Source organism: Mus musculus, chromosome 10 (genome assembly GCF_000001635.26).
Source record: "Mus musculus strain C57BL/6J chromosome 10, GRCm38.p6 C57BL/6J".
Classification (NCBI taxonomy): Eukaryota; Metazoa; Chordata; class Mammalia; order Rodentia; family Muridae; genus Mus; species Mus musculus.
Genome location: NC_000076.6, coordinates 116982150 through 117004804, shown reverse-complemented (window position 1 = coordinate 117004804; position 22655 = coordinate 116982150). Strand labels below are relative to the sequence as shown.

Sequence of the window (22655 nt, the reverse complement as noted above, 5' to 3'; positions counted from 1 at the left end):
TGGAGAAAAAGACATAGTGTAAGAGGTTCTCCTCTCTGCATAATGAACCGCCTCAGACCGCTGCCGGTCAGCCTCTGTGCTTGCCATTTTAATCTTGATGGAAAAGCACTCACGTCTGTGAGCTAGTATGCATTAAGTCTACCCTTGAGTTATTCACTATTTGCCAACGACTCGGTAGAGGATCCGTGTGGAGAGCCTGGAACCGGGGGTGGATTTGGAGTGGGTGGGGGTGGGTTTGCATGGGGTCTGGGACACAGAGATTGTCGCCTACCTTGAGCCATCCTGCGTAGAAGAAGAACTGGAGGAGAGTGAAGATGGGAACGTACAGATCCAAGTCATGTCCTACGTAGCCTTTGGTGGGATCCAGGAACTGCCTTCCGATCAGGCACGCAAAGAAGAACGTGTAGACGGCGAGGGTGACGACCTGGGACAGAGAGAAGGCGGCGTGAGAGCACAGTGCTGGCGTCCATGCAAAGTGTGCAGGCGGGAGAAGGAAAACAAAAAACAAAACACAAAAAACAAAAAGCGCATGCGTGGGGCTGGGGCTACGGCTCAGCCAATGAAGTGCTTGCAGCACAAGCATGAGGACCCGAGTTCGAGTCCATGCACCCTTGTAAAATGTCAGGAACGGCAGCTCCAATGCTGGGCAAGGGGTGGACATAGGGAGATCCTGGTCCTCACTGGCCAGCGAGTTTAAATGAAAGCTGGTAAGTTCTAGGTCTCAGAGATCTTATCTCAAAACGTGGCATGGATGGCTCCCGAGGAGTGACACCCAAGATTGACCTTGGGTTCCTATTTTCCTGCCCCGCCCCCACTGCAGTCGCATGCACAGTGTTCGATACCTGTGTGTAAACCAGCGGAATGCCAACCCAGTCGTAACCAAATAAGAGGCTGCACCAAGAGCGGTACCGATTCATTTCCTAAGCCCAAAACAGATTAAAACAAAACAAAACAAAACAAAACAAAACCACACTTTACTAAAATGACAACCATGGTAATAAACATTAGCTGGGATTCAGAACAAACCGCCCCCCCCCCAACCACCATTGATGAATGAGTGTGTTGGTAAATTCTGAGGCTAGCTTTGTGAGGCTGGTAAGCCAGCCCCCATATATATATATATACATATGTACATATATGTATGTATATATATGTACATATATGTGTGTGTGTATATATATACATATGTACATATATATATATGTATATGGCAGAATGTTGTAAAGTAAGTTCATCTTCCTAACCTGGAATCTTCAACTGGCCCTGGGTACTTATGGGAAGCTAAGAACCTTAATATTTTAAATAAGTGATTACCAGTTATTTTTGGTAAAAAACGATTGGCAAACTTTTTTTTCTCTCCTTAAACACATTCTTGCTATAGCTATTGGAAAAGACATGGAAATGCCCATATTGATAGGAAATCTATCGGTAACAGGAAGGCTGGAGGGTCGTTGATTCCTTTCTTTATTCATATGAGACTGAAATCTAATATTACCTCAGCATGAAAACCATACAGTCACTTTAGCCTCATCCACACCCGGGGCCATCGGAGCTGTCACGGTAGATGACCCAGCCCCTGCGTAGGCGTCTCTGATGAATCCTGAGCTCCCTTATTTAGCAAACTCTGTTCCCTGGAGCAACTAAAAGGCTGACTTCAGTTCAGACTCTTCAGATTTGGGCAGGGGTCAACCTTGGGATTTTACTCTGGGGGGGGGGGGAAGGTCAGCTCAGAAAAAGGCTGCTTGCCTAGTATGCAAAAGGCCCTTCGGGTTTTATCCCATCATTGAAAAGAAAAAAAAAAAAAAAGAAAGAAAGAAAAAGAGGATTTTATTCTAGAATTCATAAGCAAGGGCTAGCAAATGCCCGTGGGCAACGTGTCTCTTCGGAGTCTTTGGCAATGCTGACTTAACACTTTTCCCATCAGCCTCTGGAAGAGCGTGCTGTGCAGACAGCAAATACTTCCAAGGAGCCTGAGGGAGTCCTGCGCCTTCATGCCCTGCACACTCTGGGGTTTCATGATGGCTTCCTGGCTCCTTGGAGAACAGAGAAGACTTTTTGGTCTGTCCTGTTACAGCCGGCACCCTCTTGAGCCCTGGCTAGCACCCTTTTCTCGTGTCCATGGACACTTACAGTCATCAGTGATTGTAGATCAACGCTGTCTCTGATTCTGCCTTCATTCCGGGCTTTGGTTGCAAGATTTCCAAACCAAATGAAGGGAACCCAGTACTTCAGATGAGGCGATTTGAGGTGGTCGAATAATTTCCTCTCATCTGCCGTCATAAAACCTTCATACAAAATAACAATAAGGATATTATACACACAATATTAAGCACTGGTGCATTGCCATATTTTCACATAGTCTGTGTAAGCATACTCGGGTAGGGGAGGGTGCTAAAGAAGTAAAGATTCTTGCCTCCGGGTGTTATGCACCCAAGTGTATGTGTGTGCACGTGCACATACAAGGTGCACACGTATACACTGATATGTGAAAAAAAAAAGACCCCACTTATATACAGACTGCAATTTCTGTAATTTGGCCAAAGAACAACCTTGTGTCTGGTTATTATTGTTGTTGTTATTGCTATTATTATTATTATTTTATTTCTGAATGTAGATCAAGTTGTGTTAGCAAGTCCTTTCTTGGTGTCTAAGGACAGAGCAGGTACACAGTGCAAGGGTTCGTTTAGTGCCGATGCTGAAGCTGGAGCTGGGTCCTACACTCCTGGAAGTATAGTTATTGATTAGACGGGTCACACGGAGGGAAGAAAGCTGGTGATTTTCAAGTTTTCAGTTATTGATAATTTACTAGGTGCTGAGAGAGGAGAAGCAGCAGAACCGAATGCATCGTCCAGGAGTGTACAGTCGGAAGAAGGATGCCAGCATTCCTGCTGGCTTCAACATCTAAAGCAACCCTACTTTGGAAGTCAAGTCGATGGTCAACTGAAAGAAAATCTCTAGAGTGGGGGTCAAACCCAATGAGAGGGCATTGGTTATGGAGAGAAATTATCTTCACCAGCCTCTCACGTCACGATACCCAGACACCAATGCTTTGAAATTGAAAAATATTTCCTTATCCTCACCTCTAAGGCAAATGAATTCCAGTTATTGATGATCTGCAGCTGGTCTGGTCTGCCACCACCCTGCGGCTGCACGCCTCTCTCTGTCAGGCCCTACCTGGGCTTTGGCACACCCCTAGAAGGTCTCTCAATGTCTCTTTTCCTTCTGGCGGGCTCAGCTCTGCCCAGTGATTTCTTTTATGTCAGTTGTTAGGAAAACAGCTTTCTTTGGAATGTCTGATCAGGGTAAGATATCCACATACCTGTCCTCGGAGATGGTTGCTTATACTGATTACAACTTGAGTTGTAGTTCTATGGATTGGGATTTGCTATCAGAAGGCAAGTTTGTCATGCCCCTCAGCCAAAAGACTAATGAAATCGATTGCCAGGCACAATATCTGCCATCACAGATCTGCCCGCTGTAGAGTTGGCCTGGATTCCCTCGGTCTGAAGCAGAGGCAGGTGTCTTTAGCCTTCCGGAGAGACTGTTAGCAGAACCACCACTGCTCCTCAGCTCCAAGCTCAAAGGCAGCGTGGGTGTGACGCCAATTCTTCCTCTAAGGGAAAGCTGTGCAGTCAGTGCCTGAGCCGTCTCAGGGACAGCGTTTTCAAGAAGAGCTCGATGTCCCTGGCTCATTTCCAAATGCGTACAAACAACAGAACCACCACTTTAACCGGGGGTGCTTTTAACTATAATAGGAGAGGCTTAGGACCTCTGTCAACAGAGGGCACTCAGAAACCCTAAGCGAGACTGAGAGAGGACAGAGGAATATCCTGACAATGTCACAGGGCAGTGCAGCAAGTCAGAAGCCACAGGGAGACTTGCTTGCTTCAAAAAGTAGATGCCATTTCTCCTACATTAAGTGTTCCCTGACTGCCATGCAGGATAACATTGTTTCTAGTTTATATCCTGTGTTTCCATTTAATCCCACTAAAAATGATTTTAAAATGTCCCTTTTAAAATGATTTAAGAACCCAACAACGAGTTATAGTACTGTACTGGCCGGTTTTGTGTGTCAACTTGACACAAGCTGGTCCTCCCTTGAGGAAATGGCACCTTGGGATCCAACTGTAAGGCATTTTCTCAATTAGTGATCAAGGGTGGGAGGGCCCATTGTGGGTGGTGCCATTCCTGGGCTGGTAGTCCTGGGTTCTATAAGAAAGCAGGCTAAGCAAGGCAGGGGGAGCAAGCCAGTAAGGAACATCCCTCCATGGCCTCTGCATCAGCTCCTGCTTCCTGACCCGGAAGGGATAATGCTGGCTGAAGAGAGTTATCCCTTTATATCCTTACATAACCAAAAGTATCTGTAGCCATCCTTCTCTCCATCCCGAAGCAGGTACTCCATTTGGCAGGTCACTGCACTCTATGCAATGACACACACACACACACGTAAGAGATGACATAACACACCTAGTGCTTCCAGCTCCTTGTCTAAGTGGATGCCCCTGAATTTCATTTGCCTTCACTGAACAGATCTGAGGCAGTTTGCGACAGGAAGAATTAATGTGCAGCATTTCCTAAGGTTCGCTGCATGTTAAACTAGCACCGAATCATGTCTGAGAGTAGAAGCTGGGTCCCAGTCATGTTTTTAATTTTTAAAATGTTATTTATTGTATGTATGTATACATGTATGCAAGCTTGCACAGGCCACAGCATATTTGTGAGGGTCAGAGGAGACTTGTGAGAACTATTTCTTCTGACTATGTGAGTCCAAGGGATCAAATCTGGGCCAGCACCTTGGGCAGCAAGCATCTTTACCTGCTGCGCCATCTCTCTGACCTCAGAACTCAGTAGTTCTTCAGTGACTAAAATGTGCAGCAGAGTTAGGGGAAAATGGTTTGAAGGCTGGGTGCTTCAGTGTCCTGGAAGCCAGGCATCCTGCAGTGTCCTGGGTCTCTTTCTTGAATAGGATCTCTGGAATACTGTACCTAAGCCCCAGAGAGTCATATTCCCTAGGCTGCCTGTGAGCCTGCAACATATAGGAGTTCTCTCGCTAGACATGGTGGCACATGACTGTAATCTTAGTACCTGGGAGGCTGAAGCAGGAAGATGGTTTTGAGTTTCAGGTTCGGCTAGGTTACATAGTGAGTTCCATGGTTAACCCTGACTACACTGTAGGATTCTGTTTCCAAACAAACAAAACAAGCAAACCAATAGACAACAATACACAAAGTGCCTGACTTGGCATGGTGACACACAGCTGGGACACAGAGCAAAAACCTGTCTTAAAAAAAAAAAAAAAAAACAGAAAAAGAAAAAGAAAAGGAAGAAAAAAAAATCCCTCAACAATTCAATGACTGTGGTCATGCTTTCGGAACTACGGGGTGGACAGACGTCCACTGTAGTCACTGACCAGGGAGGCTGTCTACTGACACATGGTGGCCATGAGTTTAAGGAGGGCCACTTCTGCCTTGTGCTTTGTCTCCTGCGTGAAGCAAGGAATGCACACAGTGAGCCAGGTTTCCCTCACAAGATGACATTCTGTCTGTCCGGGCTCGTCATGTGAGAATATAGGAATAACTGACTCAGCCTCTAAAAGTTCAGCCAGTGGAGGAAGCTGGCAAGGTGTGAATACCACGGTGCCGTTGGCCACCTCTCCTCTAAGGGCACTTAAAGTAGCCCTAGGAGCCTGAGAACCAGGAACACACCCAAGAAAATGACAGCCGGCTGAAGGGCAGGAATAAATATACAAAACCCAAGTGTTTTTCTCAGGGAGAGGTCCCGGATTATATGATCTGGTTAAGCCAGAAACACAAATAGGGCCGGTCTTGCAGCAGGTGCATCTTAAGTCATGGCTTCTTCTCCTCAGCCACTGGGAGGCCCAGAGCTCACTGGCATTTTATGTTATGTGAGTCAGACGCTGAAAACTGTGGAGGAGTCTGGACTCCACTGGTCCCGGGAGAAGCTCTGAGAACTTTGTTTAAGGCCCCAGGGTTTTAAGAAAAGAAACGGGGCGCTTTCCTTGAAAGGTTATCATGTTTAAATGTTCTTATTAGCGGAGCACAAGAGGGAACCACTCGCTTTAGGGGAAGAGATAGAAACACATGATAGAGACACGAAGTTCAGCTGTAAATGTGTGTGCTCGCCTCAGACGATGGTTAGTGCAGAACAAAAGCTATGGTAATTGTTACTGGTCCACAGCGACCTTGATGCTCTTCCTTAAGTTGTGTTCCCATTGCCTGACATTCAGTGTGCACTAAATGTGCTTTAAAAATTTTTTTTCTTAAAAAAGATTTTCTAATGTATTTGCTTATCTATTTATTTCTCTGTGTATAAATCCTTGTCTGCATGAATGTACAGGCACTGCAGGCATGTTTGGCACTCAGGGAAACCCGGAATTGGGTTCCCTAGAACTGGAGTTCTGGCAGTTCTGAGCTGCCACGTGGTGCGGAGAATCAAATCCAGGCCAAACCAAACTCAAAAGGTTAGCAAGTGCTTTGAATCGCTGAGCCATCTTTCCACCCTCTTATTTGTAAACTAGTTAATTAATTAACTCTAAGACAGGCTCTCATACGACCAAAGTGGGCCTCAAACTCACTATGTAGTTGAGGATAGCCTTGAACTCCTGTTCCAATAGTCTCTACTTGCCACCCCGCCCAGTGTTGCCATTAGAGCTCCATGTTTGGCGCTCTTCAGTGGAAGGGGGAAGGGTGTGTGTGTGTGTGTGTGTGTGTGTGTGTGTGTGTGTATATGTGTGTGTGTGTGTGTGTGTGTATGTGTATGTGTGTGTGTGTGTTAGATCCACAGTTTTGTGCATGCTGGCCAGGCTCTCTACCAACCAACTACATTCCCTCCCCAGTGAAGTTCTATCGAATGAGCAAGTGCCTGGTAGCTTTTGCCAGCTTCACTGTTTACTCTCTCAAGAGTAGGTTGGTAATTTTCTATTTCCATCTTTCCGATTCTGGTGAGTTTCTTTGCAGAGAATTACTATTTTGTAATTTTCTGATGAGTTTCATGGCAGAGACCTGTTTTGTTCCCTGAGACTCGTGAAGTCTTGGGTGAAGATTTGGATTCAGCTCGCTTCTAAAATATAAAAACTTGATTAAGGTCATGCCCGGAGTTAGCCAAGATCCATGATTATGGACTTAGCTTAGGACGAGTGACATTTTCCAGGGCAGGTGATTGGAATGACTAGAACTTTCCAGAGCAACTTCAGAGTCCACAGGCAAAGTAGCAGAGCCTCTGTTGCAGTCTTCCTGATAAATAACTGCGCCCTCCCCCCTCCCCCCACTTCAGGGGCTTTGTAACACAACTGACTGACTTCTAGTTCAATTCTAGCGTAAGCAGAAATACAAGCTTTTTATTATTAATTTGAGAACTTTAACCTGTGATAACAAATCAGATATATCTTCCTGGTACCATGCGGTGGGGTCTTTCTACTCCTCAGAATAATAAAAACTCTACTGTTTCATTTAAAAATAAAGGAATTCAGAGAGTGGCAGGGAAGGGCCTGGCCTGTCAGGCTCAGCTGGACATTCAGAGGAGGTAGCTGGCCTCCATTCTCCCATCCTCCCGTATTCCCTTGTGCCCCTGGTCTCCATTCTCCTACCCTTCCCTGTTCCCCGTGCCCCTGAGGGAGGCTGTGCAAGCCAGAGCCCTCCAGGAAGCAGTGGGAAGCAGAGCTTTTGAGGAAGCCATCTTAACTCTCAGTATCTCTCTGCCTTTGATTCAGGCAGGGACCACTTACCACTGCCCCTAGGATCTTGTGAGATACAGACATCTGTCATCGCTGGATTTAACATTAACTGAGGTGCACTGTAGTTTGAAATACATACTTTTTTCTTACAGGTGATTTTAAGTAGGGTAGTAGGTAGATAAGGTGTGTGTTTGTGTATGTGTGTGTGTGTATATGTGACTATGTGTGTATTTGTGTATGTGTGTTTACATTTATGTGTGTATATATGTGTGTGTTTAGGTGTATGTGTATATGTATATATATGTGTGTATTTATATGTGTGTATGGGTGTTTATATGTGTTTGTATTTGTGTATATGGGTATGCATGTTTGTGTGTGTATGTGTGTGTATGTATGTATATATGTATGTATGGGGGGGTGGGATGTATGTGTGTGGCTGTGGTTCTATCATCGGCATTACCCACTTATTTTGCCCCCAGAGTGCAGGATAGTGGCATAAGTTACCACTGCTTTGTCCCCTTAGGCAGGAGTAGGTGCCCTGACTGTGGACTCAGGACATCTGCCAAATATTTTCCACTATCTCCAACTTCCTATTCTTCCCAGAATCCTTGGCGCAGGCAGGCAAAGGACAGTCAGGGAGTGGCAGAGGCATGTGTCCAGTTGGGACACCTTGGGAACAGAGCCTTGGTGACACTCTGAGTCAGCTCTGTCCATGGGGGAAGGAGCCAGACGCTGCATGAGTCAGCGCTGCTGTGGACGGAGGGTGCTGGCTGAGGCAGCAGGAAGTGCTGGCCTCTGGGTCTGTTCCTGCAGTTCAGGAGCTTGGAACCTTTGCTCTCCCAACCAGCACAGGGGCTCTACGCCTTACACAAGCCGCGCTCACACTTTACACTCCTGAGACGAGCAGCATCCTCTGCCCCTTTTATAAAGGCACCCCCGCCCCCTTCATTTCTGTTTTGCCCTTTGAGGCATCATCTTGCTATGTACTCCTGTCTGGCCAGGTACTCACTCTGTAGCTCATGCTGGCCTTGAACTTGGGACAACCCTTTTGCTGCAGCCCCCACTATCTGCCATTGTCCCAGGATCAATGGGGCCCTTTTATGGTTGGTATGAGTCACAGGTTCATGAGCTCTAAGAAAGATTTGGCTCCATCTAATCTCTTGTTTTTTTTTTTTTTTTGTTTTTTTTGTTTTTTGTTTTTTTTTGTCTCCTTCATCCAGTCCTAAGAAACTAAGACTTTTAAACCAAGAACTATGCTAGCTATGTATAAACAAGTTACTCAGACTCACTGCCCGAGGGCATGCCCTAGAATTCCTCAGTCCCCAGGAAGGCTATGGTCTAAATCTACGTCTTCTTTGTGGGTATTTGTTAGTGGTGATGGCTCTTATCCTCTCCCTCTTCCTTTTTTGCCAGGAATCAGAAAGAGTTCTGTTGTTGTTTGCTTTTGAAGCGTCCCCTTAAAGACTAAGTGCTTGTCAACCTCTGTGCAGGAAAGTGACATGGAGTCAAGAATGAGGATGTACATTTTTGATCCCATGAGAGACAAGTCTGGGCTAGGTGACAAGATTGTCTTAAAATACAGAGACAGAGGGAGAGACATGGCAGCGTGTCTAACTGAGGGGTCTAAGCATGACATCTAAAGGTTCAAGTTGGTTATGGTCAGTAAGTTCAAAGTGGGGCCCAGGGCAATGCACTTTAGATGCACAAGAGGTCAGTCAGTGGTAGGGTAAGAAACTGAAGCTGCCCAGGAGCGGTTCAGGCTAGTTATTCTGAAGTTATCCTACATATACACTGGGGGGACAGCAGGCGGTTACTTCGGTTTTGGATCCTGGCATTTCACACAATACCCCTGTGTGTTTGCCAGGCTACTCAACCTTCTGCCTGGATCCTCCACTAGTTCCTTGCACCCCACAACTTTCTTACGGTTTGATTTAGGACCCAGGGACAAGGAACTGAGGTGCATAGTTTACATATCAAATCAGATCTGGCCTCCAGATTCTCCCAGCATCCCTCAGTCCCTACCTGACAAACCCTGCCCCCAGTTCTGAACTTTCCAGCCTAGGGGCTGGGCTGCCCTTCCTTTAGAGGTTCTTCATGATATAATCCAGGCATTTTCCACGCCCCCTCTCTCTCCCCCCTTCTCTCTCTCTCTGTCTTCTCTCCCTGTACACACCCTTTCTCTCTTTCTCTCCCCCACCCCCTCTCCATGGTAACTTCCTTGATCTCAGTCTAGGGGGCCAGTGAACTTTCCTTAGAGCAACTTCCCAACAAACCTGCCGTAATATACTCTAATCTGCCTTGAATCGGCTCATTTCACTGGTGGAGAAATGGCCTATCACGTACATATACCCTTGCTTTCTTTCCCTGCCCCGACTTTCTGAATCTTGTGGTGAAAATAGATCTGGAATATCTGGGCTGTCATGGGCACGAGGATTCCTCAGAAGTGACCAAAATCTTGTACTAGCCGGTCTGGATGGCTCCTTTAATGTAGCAAGAAAGTACACAGTCCTTTCCAGGTGCTAGGAATATCAACTTACTTAGTTCTCACACTGAACCTACAAGATGTACAACCTATTTGCGCTAGCATAAGCCCATTTTATAGATGTGAAGATAGAGGCACAGGAAGGCTAAGTACCTAAGCACTGTCATGTGACTAGTGAGCGGTGGAGTCAGAATTCCAACCCTTGTGCTATGTGCTCTTAGATATTATCTGTGCTACCCATCAAATAAAAAAATAATAAAAACATAAAATAAAAAAACCTCAAAACAAGGAGAAAGACATCAAAGTAAAAACAAAAACAAACCCAAACAAACAAAACCCTCCAGTTTTCTTCTTGGAGGAAAATGGACACTGGAGAGTACACTTTCGTTTTCTTACTTTGCAGCCTAAATGAAGGCAGAATCGAGCACCCGGATCATCACTGTGGGCCAGGAATGACCTCACTCCGCCCTTGCTGGCTGAACAGCTTCTTCACTAAACATTTACATACCAGAGAGCACCATACCTCACACGTGACTCGTTTTCAGCATGCTAGGCCCAGGAACGACCCAGGAACCTACATAGAATAGCTACATCTACCGTCTCATGAAACACAAGAGAGACAACAGGTCCACCCTGAGAGAGCCTTTCACTACCACATCCGGGGAGGAGGGTTTCACCCAATTTACCTGGACGAAAACCGACAGCAAACCAGCCTTCAACTTTGCTTCAAGACACATTTTATTATAGCGTTTCTGAGCCTGAATATTAATTCTCTTCCTTCCGCTCTGCAGCTATGTGACTCAGGACGGCTTGCAATCTCTAAAATCCACCTTCTACTGTTTTCAGGACATCCTGAGACCTAACTGGAATAGCTATAAACTAGGCTCGGTGGCTCACATCTGTAATCCCACCACCAGGGAGGCTAAGGCAGGAGGATTGCAGTGAGTTCAAGGCCAGCCTGGGCTACACAGTGATAACCTGTCTCACAAACCAAAACCAAAGCCAAAGCCAAAGCCAAAGCCAAACCAAGTAAAACAAACAAACAAACAAACACCACCAACAAAGCAAAAAACAAGTGAAAAACAGAACAAAATAAACAAAATAAATTGCTTTTAATGACCGATCACCATCACTGTATTATTTATCTTAAGGCATCTTGGCTTTCGGCTACTTCTGTCTTCTACCTGCCAAGGAAACTTCTTGAGGGCAGGAGTCCTATCTTACCTACTTATCTTTGCCCTTTAAGAATGCTTCTGCCACATTTCTTGAATAAATACACCCGGGTGCTTTCAAAAGCATTTTGGTGGCTCCTACCAAGCGCACACCCCGTACCTGCTTCGACCACGTGGTCCATGGTGGGAAACCTCTTGTACACCGCGGTGCTCACCGAGCGGAAGATGAGCAGGGACGTCAGGTTGACGTAGCGCATCAGCGTCCTTCTGAGCAGGCGCCCATGCTGGTCGCTCCCGTGGACACTGCTGGAAATGAGGAGCATCAGCCTGTCTGGCCAAGGCAGATTCACAAACTGGTTCCACCATCGGTTCACTACCAGAGTGACGTAAAACCCTGTTGGGATAACCAGACGCCATCATGCAGTTTCTTACAGCAGACATCTCAGCGGACACACGTGTAGCAGAATTTTAGCTTTCTTAGGGGTTCGAGCTATGAAAATATGTTATCCTCCAGACCTTAGGATTTCTGCCCTCCTGGAGGGGAGGAAATGCCATATATGCCTGACAAGGTCAGGGCACCCGGTAAGTGGGTATTAGAACTCAAATACTGACTGCAAAAATGGACGGTTAGTGAAGAGAAAGCTTAAAGGTCCAACAGCAGATTACGACCTCAAACTGTCCCATGCTAACTTAGCAGAAGCAGCCCTGAAGGCGAACTTTAGGGTCGGCTGTGCACGATTGCAAGCAGCGGCTTTCCCGGCAAGCCTCACAGCCCGGAAGCACTCTCATGCGGTCATCTGTGTCATCTAACGGAGACAGCTGTGTGGCTGCATTCTGCGTGTGACCTATACTTACCAAGCACAAAGGTTACTGGAATTTGTTCAGCATATCTGTCACAGTAAATTGATAATTTTTCAAAGTAACGTTTTTGGGCTCCTGTAAGTAACAATCTGGAGCAAAAATAAAACGCACAGCCCTTTATGACGCGGAACTCCTGCCCCTGCTCTGCAGGAGACAGCAAGTGCAAACAGTTAACCACAAATCTTAATCTCAGTTGGCTTGGTTTTTTGTTGTTGTTGTTGTTGTTGTTTTTTGTTTTGTTTTTGTTTTTTGTTTTCCCTTGAACTGGTGTGCCTCTAAAATTTAAAAAAAAAAAATGCTTTGTGCTTCCGGTATTAAAGGTTTTTAGCACATAAATCTGATAACCATTAAGTAATGGAATTGTTAACCACTTCGTTTCTTAAAGCTTTGTAGTTTTAAAGTTTTATATAACTGGTTCATTGGATTTTGGAGAAAGACATGTTACAAAAGAGTCTTTTGTTTTTCTTTCTGAGAATTAAAGCCAGGGCCGGGGCGTGTCAGACAGACAATCACTGAATACCACCGGCAGGTCACTCTTTTCTGTTTTGAGACAGGGGTCGCCCCATTGGCTTGAGCTCATGTTATAGACTAGTGGTTCTCAACCTGTGGGAAAACCTCTATCTCCAAAAATATTTAAATTACAATTCATAACAGTAGCAAGATTACAGTTGTGAAGTAGAAAGCAGAATAGTGTTATGGTTCGGGGTGGGGGGTGGGGGTCACCACAACATGAGGGACTGTATTAAAGGACTACAGCATCAGGAAGGTTGAGAACTGCTGCTGTTGACCAAGCAGACCCTGAACTTGTAATTCTCCTGCCTCAGCCACTCAATTAGCTGAGGTTATAGGCCTTCACCACCAGGCTTGGTTTCCATTTTTCAATTATTCATTAGGAATACTTAAAAGAAAGAGACTATTGATTTGGTGGGTAAGAGTTATTAAGTCATTATTGAGTAACATTCAACATCTTGACCTTTAATCCAGAACGTACTAATTTAACCAAGCCAATTAATGCATTCTAGATTGTGCATATACTACCTGTCAGGAAATATTGTGATTGTTTACTTTAATATTCGCAATGCTTGGGATATAAATAAAGCTGATTTAACCTGAAAGGCAGAAACTTTCACTGTTATATTTGGCCATGGGCTCAAATATCAAAACCTTTCCTGTAGATCTGACTTTACCTCCCCAAACTTATTTTCTGAGATTGCTAAACACACCTGCCCATAATGAGACCGTTATTATGTTTCAGGGAGGGAATTCAGAGCCAGAAGGAATCTAAAGACACATTAATAATAATTACCAGGATGTGGAAAGAGAGGCTACATATGAATTTGCATAGATTAATAGTTCAGTTCATCTAAAGAACAAGAAATCTAAGAAAAAACCTATCGGAACAAGTCTCAAAAGTTCCCGCCCGTGAGTGGAATGCTGATAGAAGAGGAGCAGTGTCCAGCCACGGGGGCTGCAGGCAGAGGACTGTCAGGCTGGTCTTGGTGAATAAAGAATTTGAGGTATAGGGGTTGTGGGGAGTTCTTGTGTCAGCTTTGGGTGAGGCGATCAAGTTCGTGGAATCAGGGAGGGTCCTGTTGATAACAAGTCACAGAGCGGCTTTCTGATACATAAAGTATTTAATTATGCACATTAAAGTATTCAGTGTAGAAAGCACAGCTCCTGGGATCAGCTGGGCCAGGCCAAGGTATAGAACAGGTTTGTCATAGATTTAGACTTGGGGATATTGTCAAAGCTCTAGGAGTCTCAGGGTTCTTTTTAGTTTATGGTGTTGTAAAGACCAGAAATATCAATTACATAAATAACTGTAAGGCAACTGTATATCTTCAAACGTAGCACCAAAATGGGTGGTATTGATGCTAATTGGACAGATATATGTGGATATTCTTATCTAGAAAATACCACAGAGAGTATTATGTCAAATTCCTCCAAACTGGAAGAGTTAAACTCAAAGTCAATACCAGGCAAAGCACAAACTATGGTTATATTTTCAGGTCTGCTTGATTTTGGAGACCTATGAATCCAACAGTTCTTGGTAAATATTTAAGATAAAAAGGATCTGCTTTTATAAGAATTTACAATGAGACTTTTTTAAAAAAGAAGAAAAAAGCAAGTTAAAGTGATTGCTGCGAATGTTTGTACTCTTTGATCTTTGGAAAGACAAAAATCTGTGTAGAGTTTTGGGGTGTAAGTTTGATATTGGAGCATTTCCAGGGATATAGCAGTTGCTCTTGGGGCTTCTCTCTTCTAAACAGCAGTAGCAGCAGTAAACTCACATTAGTGAAGAATGAACTGATGAGATAGTGATACTGGAACACCACTAATCTGCCACCATGTCATACTCTGAAGGTTCAAGGAACAGATAAGTGAACTGTTAAGGTAATATAGGAGATATCTGAAAGATATCAGACGTCTCTAAGAATATTTGACAAAAATCTATTCTTGCGATTTTTGCCTTGGTGTTTTTTGTTCTGATTATTTTTGAACTGGGGACTGAACCCAGAGCCTGCCAGTTGCTAGGCAAAGCATTCTACCACTGAGCTAATTCCTTAGTCCCACAAAATCTGTTCTAATATGTATACTGGTATGGAATGATAGTGTTCTGTCTTTTTTTTTTTTGACAGAGTTTCTTATAACTCAAGCAGCAAGTTATCTTGAACAGGATCCTCCTGTCTCCATTGCCTCAATACTGGGATTACAGGTGTGTGCTATCAGTGCCTGGGGATTGAGTTCAGGGTTTTGTGCTTGCTAGGCAGGCATTGTACCAACTGAGCTACATCCTCATCTTTGGGCTGGAAGTACTGATGGGTTGTTGTGAACAAGATAGTTGTTCACAGTTTGCTTTTGGAAATGATCAGCCAACTAAATGAATACCTCTCCTCTCCAAGTGGAGTCTCATAGTTTCAAAGAAGGATGTAGGTGAGACTGTGACTCACAGTTAGTTCACCTTCGATGGAAGAAAAAATTTTATACCTAGCTAAGGTGGAAATACAGCCTTGAAAATCTTAGGCTTTCCTTTTAGCTTCCTCCAATGTAATTCAGTTTTAGTTTATTAACTCCTAAAGCTTCATTTTTTTTTAATCACAGTGATGAAATGTTACTAAGACAATACTTTTCAGTTGGGAGAGGTGGATATGCTAGCCCTCAAAGTATGAACCTGACAGGTACCCGTGTTATAAAGAATAGATACCTTCTCTTGCAAATGTGACATCCTGAAATCAGAAGACATAAAGAGAACAAATTATTCCTCAGGCCTTAGTTCTTTGGTGAGGTTGGAGGACATCATCCCAGGTCAGAGCTTACCATCCAGACTACAGGAAGGAAAGCTGTCTGGTAAATTCTATTCACCCATATGTTAACTCCACGTAGAGTTGCAGTAAGCTGTCAGATCACATGTTCAAACTCCACATGACATCACTGAGAGAAACACAAAAGCATTTGTCTGTGGGCTTTGGCCGTTAATCGGCACACCGATGAGGATGTCAGCATAAAACTTTCAGTTGACACTTAAAGCAGCTAGGCTGATACCTCATCGGGATCCATCTCTGTGGGGCTGGAATTAGAGCCCATTGTCTGAACGGTGGCTGTCAATTGCTCCAAATACGTGGTTAGGTGTGGATTAAAATACCCTATCCTGAAGAGAGGACGCCAGAGAGGTTCATGCGGGGGGTGGGGAGGGGTGGGGAGATTGTTACATAATGCAGAGGCTAGCGGCAACCAAGGGGATCCAGTTTTTGAGACTGTATTCTTACATAATGCCTGGGGGGGCCATTTAAGGAGACATGCAAAACGAAGGTACCTGTACACCAGACTGATTGCTGTGTAAAGAACAGCAAAAACAATAAATTCCCTGTACAGCAGCTTGTAGATACTACCTCTCCACTTGAGAAGCAACCTATGAAATCCAAAAAATGTTGCATTTGCTACTTTACTGGAGTAAGTGACAGTCATCGTGGGTGGTTTTGTTCTAGAAGAGCAAGAAGACAAAACACGAGTGAAAAGCAAAGTTGGATGTCAACACAGGCATACACTTTCCCTTTCTTTCTTAACCAAAGGAAACTAAAGCCAAAAACTAATCAGCTGACCCACCCTCCATGCATCACGCACTCCTCTCATAGTTTAGAACTTGTAGATAATACCGTATCACCATCTAGCATCTCGGCACTAAATCTGACACAGAAGGAGAAGAAGATGGTCCCTAGAAAGACTGTTTTTAGAAGCCCTGACATTTCTGCATTCGATAAGCATTATTTTAGAGTCTGTAGCTTTTGCCCAATACATAATCAACATTAGCACATGAGGCATACTAGCCACTTCTTAGTCGCAGGAGGATTTAGGAAATTGGTTTGCTAAACTGATGATGTTTTTAAAAAGCAGTGGCTATACTCGTTGTTTGGGCCAGTGTCTGCTAAAATCCTTAAAGAAATATTGATTTCACCTTTAAACTTCCTAAGAGGAAAAAGTTATTGATCCCTTCTTAGGAACCAGGAGCGATTGTCAGGAGGAAGCCCGGCCCCCAGAGCAGTTTAACAGATGGGCTACTTGGGTGTGTCGGGGGGTGGGGGTATCTTCCTGAGATGTGAGTCTCTCAGCAGCTCTCAGGGTGTACAGTCGGAATTCTGTACCTTTCAAAGGGAGCCGTAAACTTGATATTAAAAAGGCTACACTTTCCCCTTGGAAAGTCTCAATGAAATAATCAGAGACAAACAAACTGAGTCTTTTCTTTCTTATTTTGGAAGACAGGGTCATCCCACATTGACCTTGAACCTGGCCTTGAACTTTTGCTCCATTTCCAGTGAGCGCTGGAATTGTGGGACTGTACCACCGCCACTGTATGTAGTATTTACTTAGCGTTTTGCTTGGCACCGAGTCTTGTGTGTGCTGGGCAGGCACTGTCTCATGTGTGCTACATCCCTAGTGTGTCTGTAATTTAGAACACCTTGTTCTGGATTCATTTCGTGGACGTGGGCAGGATGAGAATGGGGCCTAATCCCAGTTTTCTTTGAGCTCCCTGGCATGCCTCGGCTTCTCACTGAGATGTGCCATCGGACTTCGAATAGATGGCTCAAAGCCGACCTTTGTTTGGAAACCTTACTCAGCTAACTGGGTAGTATAGGTCACATGCAAACAAAAGGAGATCTCTTTAAAATGTTAACTTTTCTCCAAAGGAACTACAAAGAACTTCTCACAGAGCAACACAGGCTGATAGATTTTAGGTCAAAATTATAATACACACACCCACACAAAAACCCAACCAAACAAACCCTAGAGCATATTTTTTTCCCCCCGTAGAGCGATTTATATCACACATTCTATCACAAATAAGAGAATGTTTCATTTAGACAGGCAAATATCCAACTGTGATTTATCCAGTTTCTCTAAGGACGTAAGAGCTGGCAGCTGTATCCACAGCAACAACAGCAAAGTGCTGATTTGTCCTCCATGGTTGTTGATTTTAATTAAACAAACCAGGGCCCTTTGCCTAAGTCAGTAGGTGACACCACAGAAGGGTGGGGTGCCTGCCCTAAAACAGGCTTCGCTTTGAGATCGCCACCTTGTCTCTCTGCCTCGGGAGAACTCAGCGACAGGGGAGAACAGAACAGCAATGTCCTAAGCTCTTCTCCAGGCAGGCCCCGTCAAGGGACAGCCTCTAACCAATCCCCTTTTCTTCCATTCACTCCTTCACCCTCAGTTCAGGCTCTGTCCGAAACCCGACGCCCACCAAGCATAAGGTCACGTTCAAGTGCAGAAGCCGGCTCGCGCACTAACCTATTTCTTTGGAGTCTCTCAAGGGAAGAGAAATCTTCAAACGATCTGCCGTCCCTGAAGAGGTGCCGGCTTCCACCCTCACTGGTGACCAGCTGGGTTTCCTCCTAGTTCTCCTGCTGCTGTGGCGATCCAGCGTGTAGTGAGTCCAGGGTTAAATGTTTTTCCACTTGCAGAGGCCTGTCTGTGCCAGTTTGCCCACTGATGACAGTTATAGCTGGGGACAAACAGAAGTGACAGCTGCTGATGGTGCTTTTTTCTAATCTATAATTATAACTCCACCTGCCGCCCAAAGTACCCCTTTGAACAAGAAGTCAGCGGCGGTGGCGGGAGGATGCTGGGCCATTTAAGTCCAGTTAAGATTCATTTCAACTCTGGCCTGGGATCAAGGAAGAAAAGCCTTTTTCTACTGAAAAGGTCTGAACATACTCCAGTAGCCAAAGAGGGGATTAGGACAGTCTTTTTGTGCATGAAATGAAGAATAAATTCTTATGGAGCCATACACTGGGGCAGACAGGAATGAAAGCAAGAATTCTGATCTTCTGAGAGATCTTGAGAATGCTCTTCCATTAAAAGCAGCAAGAGTGTGTGTGTGTGTGTGTGTTTAGGATGTGAGTATATTTATGTGCATGTGTAGTATGTGTATGTGTGGTATATATGTGTGTGTGCATGCATGTGTGTCTAGGGTATGAGTACATTTATGTACATGTGTGGTATATAGGTGTGTATGTGTACATGTGTATGGTGTATAGATATGTATGGTGTATAGATGTGTGTGGTATATAGGTGTGTGTGTGTGTATGTATGTAAGTGCATGTGTGTTGTATATATGTGTATGGTGTATAGGTGTGTATGTGTTCATGTGTATTGTGTACATGTGTGTGTGTACATGTGTGTGGTTTATATATGTGTGTGCACGCACATCCATATGTGCATGCATGTATGTGTAGGATGTGAGTATATTTGTATGGTAAGTATGTGGTGTACATGTGAGTGTGGTATGTGTGTGTGTGGTGTATGTGTGTGTGGTGTGTGTTTTAGAAGTGCACAGAGAATTATGTGATGGCCTGGTGCAGTGGAAAACTGTAACCCTCTGTCTTATTATGTTTCTCCCATGGTTAACCAGAAAAGCTTGTTATTCGAGATGGTTTCTTTCAGATTTATAATAATAGATATTTTCTTTCTTAAAAGAGGCTGCTCATCTGAGTTCTGTAGGTGATAGACTAATTAATTAATCTGAGGGTCATTTCCTGAGACCCTGTTAACTTTCTGAGGTAATTTTTCCACCTGTCATTACACCACAAGCTTAAAGAGAATAGCAAAAAATAGTTTTTGTAGAGAAACATGTAGAATAAAATATTATAAAAATCAAGACTAGGCTATGCCTGGTGGGTCATGACTGTAATCCTATTGATGGGAAAGTTGAAGCAGGAGACTTACCCTGAGTTCAAGGGTAGCCTGGGCAATTCAGTAAGTTCCAGGATAGCCTCAAAACAAATAAGCAAATGGATGCTTCCCCCACAGCCCTAAAAAGGAATACATAAAATTCAAATTTCTAAAGAATTAGTCAACCTTATGTGCATGTGAGCGACTTGGTCAAACCGCAAGCGCTTTAGAGTCCTGACAGATTAATTTTTCTGGCTTATTTGTATTGCTGGCTTATTTGTCCCTGTTCCTCTTGTTGCTAACTTCAGGTCGGGGGTCCTGTGAATAATGAATATTCATTTAGTAATTGTGTGCTAACTGATCGCACCCCTGGGGCTCCATTAACGGGTACTGGATCTTGTTACTGTTTGGTTATCACACTTCCACAGCTTTGAGTACCACGGGGGATTTGTGAACATGCAGAATGCAAACGTCGTATGCCACATCTTACATCTGTACTGCGGAGAAAGTGGGCGGTTAGACCTGCAATATTGTAAACAGTTTTCAGATTTGGTGAGCGTTATGGAATTTGAACTTCTATAAACCCTTGTGTGTACAAAAGGGAAACACTGCAGGCTCTATACCTCCCCGCTCCGGCTAGATGTGTAGCGGCCCCCAAACAGCGTAATTTGCAGTGGCCTTAACAGAAAACCAGGAAATCAGCATGCTTTGCAGGTGCGGTGTAAGCACTGTGGGTTGGTGAAGGCCACCAGGTATCCCATAGTGTTCTTTTTCTGCTACAAAGATGTGGTAGACAATCCCTACATGAGCATGCCGTTAGATACAGAGGGGACATGACTAAGGTCAAAGCTTAAGTAAAACAACATAGCTAAACAAAGCTTAAAAATTCAAATGGATTATCTTATATAGTGTCCACTGTTTTGTTTCGAGACAGAACCTTTTAGTGGCCTAAAACTCTCCCAGTAGGCCAGGCTAGCCCACCATGAGCCCTAGGGACCTACCTGTCTCCAACTCTCAGACACCACCCTGATTGCTTTTCATGTGGAGGCTTGGGATTGAACTCAGCGTTTCCAAGGCAACTGTTCTACCGACCGAGCGTCTCCCCCGGTTCCATTGACTGATCAATTTCTCAACAACAGAATATCTCAGTTCAGTTGATTTGTGAACAACACTCACAATGATTCTTACCATACAGGTAAAGTTTCCCTGATGGTAAGTGTCCTGAGAACCCGGACTTTATTCCATCTCTGGTGGACTAAGCCAGCCTGGGCTTCCGTGATGGCATCTATGGCTCTAAACCAGGCAGCTGGTTGGGTCAGTCACTTGGATTTCAGGTGTGCAAAGTTTGATGCATGCCATTGGACAGGGAACTCCACCCCATGCCAAACCAAAGGCTATGGGAAACCTCCTCAATTAGGCTTTGATTTCGGGGAGCAGTAGTGAACCCCCGAGAACTAGAAACACGGTTCATTTTACAACAGGGTCAGCTTTAAGCCCAGAGGAGACTGGATATTTGAGGAGCCATCAGTTCCTCTCCGTGCAGAGACAAATTGCCAACTCAACAAAATGGAAGTGCATTCGTTCAGGTAATGAAGGTGATCTCTTTTTTGAAATGGACACTGTGGAAATTTCCTTCTATTTTAGACACAAAAGCTCCGAGTCCAGAGAATTATGAAGACAGTGCTGAGAGTGTACTCTGCGCGCAATAATCAATGATGTTTCCTAAGTAGATGACACCGCTCCATTCACAGCCCAGACCGCTAGAGGGGAAAATGAATTAAAAATCTGTACAATTTCACCAAAATCAAGTAAATTCAGATATGTTGCTTATTCCAAACAGCCGTGAAATTCTGTTACTTGACAACCCGTGTTTGTAAATCATATTATCATGTGGGTAAAGGGTAGATTTAGGGAAATTTTACCCTTAAGTAGAGGGATAAGCCAGGTGTGGTGGTGCACACATGTAGCTTCAGTATTTGGAAGCCTGAGGACCAAGAGTTCAAAACCTATTGTCATGGTCATGTAGTGATGTTCGAGGCCAGTCTCGGGGGACACAGGTGGCCTGGGCTGCATTTGACCCTGTTTCAAAGATGGTGGATGGGGTACAGGTGGGAATGAGAAGCACCCATTGCTTCTAAGGAAATGTTTATTTTGGCACACAGTTCCACAGGTACAGTGCATCACGGCAGGGAAGCTACGACAGCAGGGGCAGGAAGCAGGTGGTCAGTTTCACCCACGGTCAGGAGTAGTGACCCCTGGACCCTGGCACTCAGTTCACAGTCTTCTCTTTATGCTGTCTAGGGCCCCTGGCCCACGGAACCGAACCATCCACACTTGGAGTAGGTCCTCTGGCCTCAATAGCTCTACGTAGATCTAGAAACTTCCTCACAAACGGGGCCAGAGAATTGTTTTTACAGTGATTCTAACTCCCGTGAAGCTGGAACAGTTGCCTGTCATGTCTTACAGGTTGATAGTCAGCTCAGCTCAACTCTGCGGTGGCTTGAATGAGAATGGCCCCCTTCCCCCCCCCCCCCCCCCCGCTCATATGTTAGGATACTTGGTCTCAGTTGGAGCTGTTTGGGAAAGATGAGTGTGGCCTTGTTGGAGGAAATGAATCACTGTGGTTGGCTTTCAGTTTTTAAAAGATTCTTGCCATTCCCAGACTCTTTCCTTCTCCCTCTCCTGCCATCCCCCTTCCTGTTCCTCCTCCCCCCTCCCTTTCTCTCTGCTCTGCCTGGTGCTTCCAATCAAGATGTAGCTACGAACCCAAGGCTATGCCCCTCCCACCATGACAGTCATAGAATCTAACCCTTGAAACTAACTATATCCCCCCAATAAATGCTTCTTAAAATAAGTTGCCGTGGTCATGGTGTCTTATCACAGCAATAGAAAAATAACGACAAATTCAACTCAGGTTTCATAGTCCTGTAAATGTGCTTCTAACTGTGAGGGCCATCTTTTTCCTAATGAGTGTTCTACCTGCTGCTGCGCATTGCAGCTGATAAGATTCCTTCCTTGCAAAAGGCCCCAAACATGAAGGGCTTTCTAAAATGTCCTCTTTACACCACTGCCCATTCTTTCATCAACTCCTGCTGGTGCCACCTTTGAGATTTATTCAGACTCCACCCCCCACCCCCCCCCCCACCCTCACCTCCTGAGAGCTCTACTGGTAGCTTTCCAGCTGGTCCCCTGCTCTATACTTTCTCCCTCTCAGTTTATTTTGACACATAGCAGAGCCATCTTATGAAAAGCTAAGTAGGAAAGGCCATTAGATCGTTTA

At 44.7% G+C, this 22655-nt stretch overlaps 1 protein-coding gene and 1 long non-coding RNA gene across 7 annotated transcripts in view; one reads left to right on the top strand and one right to left on the bottom strand.

Annotated features, from left to right (window-relative positions):
- Positions 1-18491, bottom strand: part of Best3 (bestrophin 3) — a 39374-nt gene extending 20883 nt beyond the window's left edge. Inside the window, exons 1-7 of one of the 6 annotated variants that reach the window (NM_001007583.1) lie at positions 17993-18491; positions 16023-16190; positions 12203-12297; positions 11508-11741; positions 2131-2285; positions 843-920; positions 272-424 (exon numbers count right to left, since the gene is read on the bottom strand). In NM_001007583.1, coding sequence (NP_001007584.1) covers positions 272-424; positions 843-920; positions 2131-2285; positions 11508-11741; positions 12203-12297; positions 16023-16174 — 867 coding nt within the window. In that variant the 5' untranslated portion in view covers positions 16175-16190; positions 17993-18491. The other 5 variants (XM_006513827.3, XM_006513830.3, XM_006513831.2 and 2 more) reach the window with 5 other exon arrangements.
- Positions 18042-21139, top strand: Gm46182. The gene is made up of 3 exons (XR_001779645.1): positions 18042-18131; positions 19804-19927; positions 20423-21139. It is a non-coding gene; the product is annotated as a predicted gene, 46182 (long non-coding RNA).
- Positions 21140-22655: the final 1516 nt, after the last annotated feature.